This window comes from Natrix helvetica, assembly GCF_964273705.1.
Source record: "Natrix helvetica genome assembly, chromosome: 4".
Taxonomy (NCBI): Eukaryota; Metazoa; Chordata; class Lepidosauria; order Squamata; family Natricidae; genus Natrix; species Natrix helvetica.
In genome coordinates this window covers 115831092-115844313 of record NC_138550.1, presented here as the reverse complement: position 1 = coordinate 115844313, position 13222 = coordinate 115831092, and the positions used below count along the sequence as shown (strand labels likewise).

Here is a 13222-nt window from a genome sequence, read left to right as displayed (position 1 = left end):
TTATAATTAAAATCAATACTTAGCCCCCTTTTTTCTTTTAGTTTAAAAGTCTAAATGCCTGAAAAGAAAAGAAAAACTGCAAACTTCTAATAATAGAATTCCACATTGTCATTCAAACCAAATTATTTGTTTACATAGATATGCCGTGTTGCATTTCATTACCTTAATATTTTATTTTTACAATTAATATAAATTAATGTGATTATCTTAATTAATGTGACTATCTTCACACTGCACTAGGATAAAAGCATATGCCATTTTCCTCTCAAAATGTCCTCAAGATTCATAATTTGCCATAATTACACACAATACAAACTAATTTGGATAGATATTTGGCTCATCATCCAATTAAAGTTTATTTATTTTAAATCCCTTTGGGACTTCATCCCAAGACAAGATATTAGACTTTTATTTCCTCCTTATATAGAAACCATACAATGTGTGTAACTTTGGCTGACTGCATACCAGCTACCATTCTCATTAGCGATTTCCATTTTCTACTTTTATTAAGTTCCACACCCAGAGCGCAAAACTATAATTCAGTAAAGCTTTCTCCCATGAAGATTTTCCTGAAATTAATTAACGAGGACATCTGCCATTTTATTTTACGTCAGAAGCAAGAAGTTAAATCATCTAGTATTTCTTCAACATAAAACGGATGCCAAAATGGCATGTTATTATGTATTTTATGTACTGAATAAGAGTGTGCCAAACATATCTGAAATAGACCCAGCTGGAGAAAGGCTGATCTAAGCAAATCATTTTGAGGTTCAAAAAGTATGTTGACTACATCCAAACATTGTGTCTTTGCTTCTAAAATGTTCTCTTTATTTGTGCCATAAGATGATACAACCAATTAGTGTGCTCAAGATAATACATAAATTAAGCAAAAGTTGACAAGATTTATGTTGTTCCTGTTGGGTTGTTTAAAAGACTAGTTCAGGTCAGTTCATCATGGATCAAATACACAGATAGCATGAGCAAAATATTTAAACACTGGTTTAAACTTGATATACACATTTGGCGTTGATATGGAACTGGCTTCTATCACTATCATTCTGTGATCCACATCTGAAAAAAATGAGTCTTTAACTAAGTTGATTTTCTAAGCCAAATTAATTTATATATTCAAAACTATCATAGGCATGCTCTGCACTACAAAATTAATAATTAAGCTGATGGAAAGAAATATCAAATATATTGAGAACAGTAAATAAGTGAGTTAACATTTCATTTTTACCAGACCCACCGCCTCAATAGGGATGTTGCAATCCTGTAGTAGAACAAGCCATACAAAATTGTTCCCAGCATTATGGAACCGATCAAAAGAAGATATTATTCTGAAAAAAAACCTGAAATAATTCAAACAGCAATATCGTATCTCTTATGACAAAAGAGATTTTTCTTATTGTTTTTCCTCCCTTCAAGGAACTGAAAGGAACTTGACATTTCCTTTAAACTTTAGTGTCCTTCTAATTAACATTGCTGCAAATTTCAGGATCTGCAAAATTCCTCTCATAAAATTTCAAACAAGCCAGGTTCCTTAATCTTTTCTTAAAATCCAGCGATTCCAATATAAAATTCAATACAAATATTCAATACAAAATTCTGTTCAAATTTTCCTGAGATCAATGATCCATAAGTCAACCACAAGTAAAAACATGATTATAACAGAAAACTGATTATTCTCCTGTCATCTTGTTATCCATTTCCTGGCTTGCAAGCATGTTTTTTTTTCACAGATAATGTCATAATTATAATAGAAATGCATCTATTCGTTAACCAACAATGCTAAATTGAATTAATAAATCAGTAACCTTTATCACAGCATATATTCAGGGCTGATGTTTAAATGTTACTTTCTAATGTGACATTTTCAACTTCTTACACCAGATCAAAAGGAGTTGGGGTGTTTTGTGTTTTTTTGTGTGTGTGCGCGCCATCCAGTTAGGTGACTGCCAGCACTAGTTCCTGCAGTTTTCTTGGAAAGATTTAGTTTTGCCATTGGCTTCTTTTTACAACTGAGAGACAATGACTGGCCGAAGGTCATGGTCTGATCATTTCCTCATCAGGCTTGACTTCCATACTGCTATCCCTCGCCGCAGGGAGGCGGAACGGACTAGATGGTTCCGCCCCAGGCACCTGATGGACCCTGAAAGGTTCCTGATGGTCCTGAATCCCTTGCTCACAACTCGACTGAAGCCCTAGTGGAAACCTGGGATAGGGCGGCCACTGGGGCCTTGGATTGCGTTGTGCCTTTGCAGCTTCTGACCTGGTGTCAATCCCGGGTAGCTCCCTGGTTTACTGAGGAGCTCCAGGAGATGAAACGCCGGAAAAGATGCCTAGAGAGTGGTTGGAGGGCCAGCCGGTCCGAATCTGATCGAACACTAGTAAGAATTCATATTAAATCCTACTTAGTGGCGATAAAAGTGGCAAAACGGCAACATTTTTCCGCTCTTATCGCGTCCGCAGTATCGACCCAGCCACCCTGTTTAGGGTGACCCGCTCTTTACTTAACCAAGGAACTGGGAAAGACTCCTTGCAGGGTAGGGCTGAAGAATTTGTTCAGTATCTGCAGGATAAAATCGCTCAGATCCGGACAGACTTGGACTCTGACTGGGTAGATTCGGGCGAGTCGACGGGGATGAATCTTGTGGAGACTATCTGGAATGAGTTTGACCTTGTGACCCCCGAGGGCATGGACAGGATTATGGGGAGACTCAGTGCTGCCACTTGTGTGCTGGACCCATGTCCCTCTTGGTTAGTTTCGGCTTCCCGGGAGGTGACACAAGGTTGGCTCCAGGTGATTACCAACGCTTCATTGAGAGAGGGGTTCTTTCCCACCACCTTGAAGGAGGCGGTGGTGAGGCCCCTCCTTAAGAAGCCTTCCCTGGACTCAGCCTCTTTAGCCAACTATCGTCCGGTCTCCAACCTTCACTTTGTAGCAAAGGTTGTCGAGAGTGTGGTAGCACGTCAGCTTCCCCAGTACCTGGATGAAGCTGCCTACCTGGATCCGTTTCAGTCGGGTTTCAGACCCGGGTACAGCATGGAAACGGCATTGGTCGCATTGGTTGATGATCTCTGGCGGGCCCGGGACAGGGGCTGCTCCTCTGTCCTGGTCCTATTAGACCTCTCAGCGGCTTTCGATACCATCGACCATGGTATCCTACTGCGATGACTCGGAGGTTGGGAGTGGGGGGCACTGTTTTACGATGGCTCTCCTCCTACCTGTCGGATCGGTCGCAGTTCGTGTTGACTGGAGGACAGAGATCGACCCCGAGGCACATCACTTGTGGGGTGCTCCGGGGTCGGTTCTCTCTCCGCTCCTGTTCAACATAATATGAAACCGCTGGGTGAGATTATCCGTGTTTTGGGGTACAGTATCATCAATATGCTGATGATACCCAACTTTTCATCTCTACCCCAAACCACCCAAATGATGCCCTCTACGTGATGTCACGACGCCTGGAGGCTGTGCGGATCTGGATGGGGAGGAACAGGCTCAGGCTCAATCCCTCCAAGACTGAATGGCTGTGGTTTCCATCATCCCGATTTGTGCATGTTGTTCCATCTTTGATGATAGGGGGAGAAATTTGAGCCCCCTCAGATACGGCTCGCAATCTGGGAGTCTTCCTGGATACGCGGCTTAGTTTAGAAGACCACCTGATGGCCGTGACCAGGGGGGCCTTTTACCAGGTTCGCCTGGTACGTCAGTTGCGCCCCTTCCTGGATCGGGATGCTCTGTGCACAGTCACTCACGCCCTCGTCCTTTCTCGCCTGGACTACTGCAACACTCCCTACATGGGGCTGCACTTGAAGAGCACCCGGAGGTTTCAGCTGGTCCAGAATGCGGCTGTGCGGATTATCATGGGGGTACCTATGTGCTCCCATGTAACACCCCTTTTAGGCAGCCTGCACCTGTTGCTTGTTGTTTTCCGGGTGCGATTCAAGGTACTAATTATGACCTTTAAAGCGCTCCATAGCTTAGGCCCAGGTACCTGCGAGACCACCTACTGCCACCAGTAGCCTCCCACCATCCAGTGCAATCCCACAGAGTTGATCTCCTCAGAGTGTCGTCGGCCAGACAGTGTCAGCTAGCAACCCCCAGGGGGAGAGCCTTCTCTGTGGGAGCGCCTTCCCTCTGGAATGAGCTGCCCCCAGAGCTTCACATAATCCCCGACCTCCGGTCCTTCCGCCGCACCCTAAAAAGTTGGCTTTTCCAGCAAGCCAGCCTGGCCCGAACAGAATAAAATAAATGATTAATTTAATTGTTAATTTTAATCTAATTTTTAAATTTTTATTGTTAATATTAATTGGGTTTGTTTTGGATACTTTATTTGATTTCCTTTTTAACGTTTGTAATATGTGTTTTTTTTTTATGTTGTACGCCGCCCTGAGTCCTTTGGGAGAAGGGTAGCATATAAATCCAATAAACAAACAAACAAACAAACAAACAAACAAACAAGGTCACCCAACTGGCTCTGTACCTAAAGCAGGACTAGAACTCATCGTCTCCTGGTTTCTAGGTAGGCTGATGCCTTAACCACTACACCAAACCGGCTCTCAGGTAAATTGTAAAATGGTCATTTGAATGAAACTGCATTTATAGGAAGAAAATATCAATTCACTTTCTAAAAAAAAAGCAACAATTAAGCCTCCAGGGGAAACCTTTACAAACACACAATATCTTAAAAACTCAATTCTAAACCTTATGGAACAATTTAAGATTTTTTATAGTGTAACAAGCCTTTATATATGTCAGTTTCCATGATGATATTTGGATTAAATTATTATAACATATAATGTTGGCCTGATTTAGGATGCAGATTGAATTGTCATATATTTGACATGCAGCTGTAAAACTAAACATCATTCACAATTTGATGCATAAATACAGCTTGAAGTTTACATGTTGTGATGCATCTGTTATTGTGCAGAATAGTCAGCTGCCTCTGATTATCATGTGGAAAAGCTACTCATTTCTTTCTCATTAAGGTAAGTAAAATATGCAATAATATATCAAAGTTGTACGCAATGAGAAAAAGCAACGGTAATCAACAGGATTCTTATGAGAACAGATTTACAGACTCCCAGGAACCTTTTGAGAAGAAATTTTCACAATGAAAGCCTGTATCAACAATCTAAACATATTTATCACTGTGCAGAAGTCCAGGAATAAATTTGCGTTTACAAATATTCTTGCATTTTCTATTCATCCCTCTTGAACTACTCAAAAAGCCTGAGCAGACAAGTAAATGTAAATCATATCTTGAAATATCCTGCAGGTTGGATTACATGATAGAAAATAACAATATGTTCATCTGAAAAGAATTATTATTTCCCATCTTCCCATTCCACCCTCAAGAATGTGTAACTGCAAGGCTAAGTTAAGAACTAGTTACATAGTCATGAGACATCAATAAGTTACCCAAAGGGAAAACACTTCCTGGACCGCCCAAAGTTTATAGACTTAGGTCCTGCTTTACAACAACCTGTATACCTATCTATAAAATTCACAAGAGGCTACATTTCATAGTAGCCAGGCAGTAGGGAAACAAAATCTTTTATCACTGGCATAGTTCAAAGATACCAACAATTGTACTGATTTATTTGCAAGTAACAGATTCAGTATTTTCAAAAAAATGAGGGCAAAGTGTCAAAAAGGAAGAGGAAAGGGGCATTTTGAAGTTATTCAAAATGTTACAATGTTGCAAATCCTCTATTATAATTTTCTCAGGGTGAATGAATTATGTGGGGCTTCAGCTACAATATTTCCCAAATAATAAATAAAGCAACCATCATAATTAAGACCAATCCTATGAGCGGGCAGCGCTGGACAGCTTCCGATTCTTATGAGTTACGAGAAAATCTGAGATAAGTTGATTTAGAGGTACTTGTAGAGCATAAAAGCAGTGCAACCTGGGCATCAGCCTTGACAAGCTCATCCGGCTGCTTAAAATGCTGAAAGCCCTTAATATATGGGATGAGTTCCATAAGTGAGCAGAATTAAGAAAGCTGTAAGGAAATCCAGAATATCAAGGTTTGCAATCTCTTAATCTGAAGCAGAAGAGGATGTAGGCACAGATTACAGAAGATGCTCTGCTTTAAGGACACACTAAATCATTCTTAAGCATACTTTTGTCTCAAATTATTCTTCATGCTTGAACCATGAAGTATTTGTGTTGCTCACAGAGTCCCTTCCATTTAAGAAAGAGGAAAAAGTGTTTGTATCATAACGGTGCTGCAAAGGCAGATTACTTCTATGTTAGACAGAGATCCTGAGCTTTCTGAAGATCGGACTACAGACTAGCTCATTTTCTCACTGCACAGAAGGCTGAGAGACAAAGATCTTGCATTCATCTAGTATCAAACTGCTTAATTACTATTACTGGATGATACTGAAGAACAACGTTGCCCTCTTAATTGGTGTTCCACTCACTGTTCTATGATTTGTTTAATCATAATTAGTTCAACAATCTACAGAAACCCATTTTATGCATAATTGCTGTTTGTGATTCCCAAATCTTAATAGCTGGCTTCATAAAATAAGCAAAGCTGAAACTCTCAAGTACAACACTATGGCTTAAAGTGATGTAGGAACTATGCTAGGGAAGAAGATGACTGAGGTTTGAGTTGTTCAGTCATCTTTGCACTAAAGGTGTCATTATTGTTATGAAAAGGGGGAACCATGTGATTTTCAGTATAGTCCTCACTGTCCTGTCCTATTTTAAGATTCTCAAATAATGAAAAGTCGATGGTATGTGGTGCCATTTACCCTTGTCTAGAGCATGCAGATTACTATATTAATTTTATCTGCTCAGGAAGTTTAACCTCCACTTTGTAACCCTGTGTAGAATAAAAAACATTGTACGACACCCAGAGTCACTTGCTTGTGAGAGGTGCGGCTACACAAATTAGATACATAAGTAAATAATAAAATAAAATAAAAAGATTTTGAGGATGCTGAACTGAAAAGGCTAGAATGATTTATCTTGATACATAACTTTAGATCATCCACTAGAAAAAAATATCATTATGTTCAATGGTAGTCCCATAATTGTTACAAAGGTAATTTTGGGATGAAGGTGAGTAGTGAAAAGTGTTTGTGTGTGTTCCATAAGAAATATGTTTCTTCAGCTCGCAGAAGACAAGGTTCAGAGAGTTGTATAGATTTCCCAACCAACATTTCTTAGTGTTGCCTCTTAATCATATGGTCCATCTACCTAGTACAGTAGTATTTTGTTAGCAGACAACTTTGTGCCAAAATGTTTTCTGAAAAGGTTTAGGTACACTGTTTTGTTTCAGAGTAATTTAGGACTGTCTCCAAATCATGTAGGCAATATATCTAAGACACCAACAACAGAACAGAGAACCTAAACTGGATTTATAATTACAAGTTCCAGGTTTGTGGAATGTACCCACACAGCTTTTAAGCCAAGCCACTAATAAGCCTACAAATATCTTGAGACATAAACTATAAATAAAAACCAAACATAAGAAACTGATTTCAACCTAATTTCTAATAAACAAAAGCATTCCACATGTGAAGCTGTAGCTGAATGTGAAGCTATTTCTAAAAGTGATGGCTTTCCAATTTAACTTAATAATTAGTCCAAATCAACCAGATGAAATAAACACTTCTAGTTATTTTATAAATTAATGTAACAGCTGGATCCAACAGACTGATTTATTTGCCTGAACACAGAGTTTATAGTTTGGCATACACTTTATAGTAATCCTAAAAATATTTACTGCAAAGGATTGAATTGAATAGGATTACTGCATATCAAGTGTGCTACATCCTAAAAATCTAAAACTATTCATTCATTCATTCCATTTCCTGTTTCTCCAAAGTTCAGACACAAATTACTGTCATCCACAATTAATGACCTAGTAGCTAAAATAATTGCCATTATCATACAAATTAATGGAAATAGGAAAAACATTTCATTCTCAAATATGTCTAGTTTTTTTTTAAATAAAAAAGTAAATTTTCAATTAATAAAATAAAATGTTTAAATATGTATTCCATGTAAGAATATTTTCTCAGTTGCAATCATTAAACAATTATGTTCTGTTTGAATCAATGGGGGATATTGTCCTTCAAATATATTTACTTCTTCCATGCCTGCTGCATTAGAAACTGCCTAGATTTACATACACTGCAACAGAAGTTAACAAATAATGTGAAATCTTTATGCAGATTTAGGTTGCAATCCTCTATCTACTCATCTGGGCTAATACACAGTTAATGGATTTATCTCTGAAAAAATATTGTCAATGCCTGCTTATAGATACAGTGCCCACAGTGCCAATATAATCTTTACCCATTTATCTGAAAGCGTGTATATTTAACTTAATATATTACTTTTCAACAGAGGAACATAAAACTAATATGAATCCTGAACGTGAATTAGATGTCCATTTAATTCCATGTATATCAGATAAGATCATTTGGAAAGTTTTTAAAAAAATAAGAACTAAAGACTACAAATGAAGCTATTCCCTCCGTATACCCACAATCTCTTGGGGGGGGGGGAATACAGTAGATCCCACACTTCAGCAGAAAGCAAAAGGTGTCCTAATTTTACAGAAAACCAATTCCAAAATACACGACGTGTCCTAGTTATACCAAGGAAACGCAAGCCCGATTTCTGGCAAGAAAAAAAAGTCCAGCCACACTATTCATACCACGCAAGTCAAACTTCACCTACCAGTGACTAGACAGATGGGAAGGAGCAATCTGAAGATTAGTCCACACACCACTTCCGTGGCCATCGCTAGGAGATCGGACCAAGAGGAGCCTTAGAGAAACAAAGGACAGCCGTCCGCTTTGCGATGTCAATAGGCACCGGCAACTTTCTTGGGTCCGCTCTCCTTCAGGGCTAGAGCAAAGAAGCCTGTCCCTCGGGCTCCGGTTTAAAAATCCCTCAAATAAAAAGAGAGTCAAACCCTCCAACAACTGCCGAAGTCAATCGAAGTTTCAATCAAGGCGCTTCGTTTGTGTCGCAAAGCGAGTCTTCCTTTCTTTTTTTTGAAAAAAGAAGTTTTTTCACTTGACAACCATTTTGCCCTGCCCGGCATTGGGAGCGGGGGCGAGGTGCCGACGGCTGCCTTTCGCTATTCAAGCCGTCTGATGGGGCGCATGGTAATAGCCGGACGCGTCGACCCGGGATGGATCCTGAGAGATTCCCGGCCGTAACAAGAGCCGCCTAGTCGGGGAACAGAACTCGGGACGGCAGCCGCGCGCTCCAGGCGGGGAGTCACCAAGCCTTCCCAAGAACTAGGGAGGAGGCATCGCGGGAAGCGTCCGAAGGTGCCGAGCGGCGAGCACACCCAGCGCCACCGGGGCTAGAAGAGCGGCGCGCGGAGAGCTCGCCTTCCTCGCTGCGAAGCTCCCGCCCGACGCCGCGGCTACTTTTTCTCCACTTCAATGAAATTGAACGTGGCCCCGCCTCGCTCGAGTGGGCGGCCCGACGGACGGGGTTGTCTGCCTTATCCTGACCAATAGCAAGATAAGGAGGAAAAAATCTGGGATTCCTCCTGCGCCGAGCGGAGTTCACCTCCCGCCTGAGCCAGTCCCGTCTCAGTGCTGTTGAGGGACTTAACTCGAGGCTCGAGCTAGGGCCAAAGGCTGGTTGTATTCTGGCGGGAACCAGGCGCAGGTCAAGTGCTGCTGTTAAGTTAGCGAAGTTCTCTTGTCAATCCTTGAACCGTCTTTAAGTTCTCCATCGGGATCATCTGCCGACTCTGTATGGCCACTAAAGGCGTGGGGCGGGGGGGGGGGGCAGAGGCGTGGAAGAAGGGCTGGCCCAATGGCCTACCAGGGATACCTCGCAAGTGTGCAAGGGAGCAGTAGCCGAGGCTGCCACATTGGCTCCCCTTCTTGCCTCCTGCTGTCAGGGAAGGGCGCCGCCCCGAAAATCCAGCGCCGGGATCGTGTGTTTTCCTCCTGCGCCTTCCTGGGAGGGGTAGAACCGGAGGTAGCTGCCGGGGGACCGTGATAAAGCTCCCTAGACTAGATAAACCCTCCCATTCCCCACCGTCCAGTCAGTTCTGAAGAAGCTTCTTGGATGAGAAGCGAAACAGTTTCAAAGAAAAACCAGAAAGTCCGGTTGCCTCTTGAAAAAGCACCTTTGGTACAACCATGACCTGGATGACTGAGAATCTCCATAGACATCACTAGACTAGAGTTGGAGTCCAGGTGACAGTCGTTGCCCACCGTTCTGACTTAGTTTGCCTTTAGCTTTCTTCTAGCTTTCTTCCAGGATGTTTTCCAAGTTTCCAACCCAGATTAAGGTCCTGGTCTTTTTCCAGAAGAATCCCATCCAAGCGTTATCCAAGCTTGACTCTGCTTAGCCCAAGGAGGGTCCCCCAAGTGTTTGCTCTTGCCGAGATGGTGGTAACTTGGACTGAGCAAGGATCCTCCTTCTCAGGAAAAGCAGGGAAAGCTCAGGTAAATGAGCCATCCCAAGGCCTCAAATGCAGAGGCAAGTTGGTGACGTTTTGAGCGGTAGAAGCAAGAAAAGTCAAACAATGTTTTAAAAACGTAAGAAAAAGCAAAGAAATCAATTAAACACCAAAGCCAGTATTTCCCGCCCCTTCTCAATTCACAGTAAATTTCTCAAGAAATTTAGATGGCAAATGAAGATGAAAGCATGGGAGGATCTTTGTCAGACAAAAGAGCCACACATTAAATGAACTAATTATTTGGGTGTTTGTATATTTATATACATGAACAATGTTTTCTTCTAAACTGCTCCCAGAAATCATTGCAGCATACACTTGGAGTCATATCCTTTAAAAAAATTGGTCTGAACAGCCCATCATTTGTTTGTTGGTTTGTGTAATTTACCTGCACAAAGGAGACTCTCTCACTGACTAATAAAGAATTTGGGCTGAATCAGCCAACAATTGGTTTGCAAGAGATTATTTCCTATAATGCTTTAGTTAGCTCTCAAATTAGTCAATTATCAACAATTAACATTTTACAAATGCCTCTTGTACTCTATTGGATGAGCTCTTATGTTGATTCTTCAAAACAGAATACAGGTAGTCCTCAACTTATGACCAATTTCAAAGTTAGGATGGAACTTCTCAGGGGTTCTTATGACCCGGTTCTGAAACTTTGACGGCCCCTTACAGTCACATGACATTACAGGTGTTTGGTAACCAGCCTGCATTTACAGCTATTTGCAGTATCATGTGACCACATTTTTGTCAAAACCCAATATTTACTTCCATTTTTTGTTAAAGCCAGCCTATACCGAACAGTGGGTTCACTTACAACCATACAGTCACTTTATGGCTGCTGCAAGAATGGTGGTAAAACTGAGTCGGTCATGTGAGTGATCCATTTTATGACTATCACGATTTACAGCCTTAATGAGCAGGCTTCAGTACAGCTGTAAGTCAAGGATGACTTGTAAACAACTTATCGTAAATATTTTTAGTCTCAATGAAGAACACAGAACTTGGTAGTTAGATGATCATCATAGAATCATAGTTTTGGAAAGGGCAGTGGAGATAATCTAATCAAATCCTCTGCCCACTGCAGGAAGGCCCATAACATCCCAGACAAATGGCTGCTCAAATTATCCTTGAAAATGTCCTTGTGGCTTCAGACTAGTAATGTTCACAATGATAAAATTCCTCATTTCAAGTTTGGATCTTACTCTATTAAGCTTCCATCCACTGATCGTTGACTTATCCTCAGGTGTTTTTGAAAATAAATACATATGATCTGCCCTTTGACATTCTCTCATATATTGGAAGACTGTTATAATGTCCCCTATTAGCCTTCTCTTCTTTAGGATAGCTCTTCATAGGATTTAGTTCCAACTGCTTACCATCCTTATCACTCTTCTCAGCATTATTTTGTTTTCCTCAGTGTGCTTTCTGTATTGTAATAGACAGAACTGGACACAGTACTTTGGGTGAGTCTGAGAGCAACGAAGAAGGATAGTATCACTTCTAGTAACATTTACACTATACTCTGCATTGGTTCTCTAGGCAGCCATGGCTCATTGCTGGCTCATATTTAATCTGTGGCTCAACAAGTCTCCCAGATCCTTTTTCCTGATAAAGGTAGGTGCCACCTACAGTACTTTGCACCTGTGCATCTTGTTTTTCCTGCCTAAATGCATGACCTTAATGTTTCTCACTATTGAGCAACATTTTGTTGTATAGGGCCGATGTTTAAGATTATTAAGATCCTTTTGAACCTTGAGCCTTCTTCTGGCACATTAGCAATCTCCACCTCCCCCCCCTCCCCCAGCTTTATGTCATCTGCAAATTTTATAAGCATCCTTTCTATTTCCTCATCTAAATCATTTATGAAAGTGTTGAAGAATATTGGATCCGGTGCAGAACTCTCTGACATGCCTCCCTTCACATAGACATAGACCCACTTGCTAGCAGTACCATCCATCCAGGGCCGGATTTTCCTATAGGCTAACTAGGCTTCAGCCTAGGGCCTCAAGATCAAGAGGGGCCTTTTATTTTTATTTATTATCCGTGCCACATTTTTTTATAAAGATTAGTACCAATTACAACATGTTTCACTTAATATATTGATATATATCAAAGAAGTGATGTATTTTATTATGTCTCATGTAATTTACAAACTTAAAAATGGGAGGTGAAAGGGCCTCATAAGTAGAATAGCCTAGGGCCTCTTTTCATCTAAATCCGGCCCTGATCCATGATCCATCCCACATTATTCTACCTTATCAAGATGGAGAATATCTACTTTATCGAATGCCTTAATAAAGGCTGAGTACATTATATCTGTAGAATTCTTTTGGTCCACTAATCTAGTCACATTGTCTAAGAAAGGTATTAGATTTGTCTGGCATGACTTTAAAAAAAATAAATATATGCTAGCTTCTGATAATAAACCTTTTTATTATTAAATGCTTACATACCAACTGCTCATGTTTTCTAGCATTTTCTATTGAATTCTTGGTCTACAATTTCCTTGATCCACATCTCCCCCTTTTTAAATATTGGAATATCATTGACTTTTCTCCATCTTCTGGCATATCTCTAGCACTCCAGGATTTCTCAAAAAAGATTTCATTGGAAGGTTTAGGGAAAATATAAATTGTCTATCCATGCATTTTTTGAAAATAATTAAATAAAATATGTACTCAGGGGAAACTGGTATTTATTTAATGTTCTGTTACAAAAAAACATTTTATGAGAGAGTCATTGATTTACC

The 13222-nt window shown here is 40.5% G+C and overlaps 1 protein-coding gene across 1 annotated transcript in view; it reads right to left on the bottom strand.

Annotated features, from left to right (window-relative positions):
* PIEZO2 (piezo type mechanosensitive ion channel component 2) overlaps positions 1–9161 on the bottom strand; it is a 218725-nt gene extending 209564 nt beyond the window's left edge. The window contains exon 1 of the mRNA XM_081951908.1: positions 8715–9161. Coding sequence (XP_081808034.1) covers positions 8715–8778 — 64 coding nt within the window. The 5' untranslated portion in view covers positions 8779–9161. The remainder of the gene's footprint in view (positions 1–8714) is intronic.
* Between the last annotated feature and the right edge of the window lie 4061 nt (positions 9162–13222).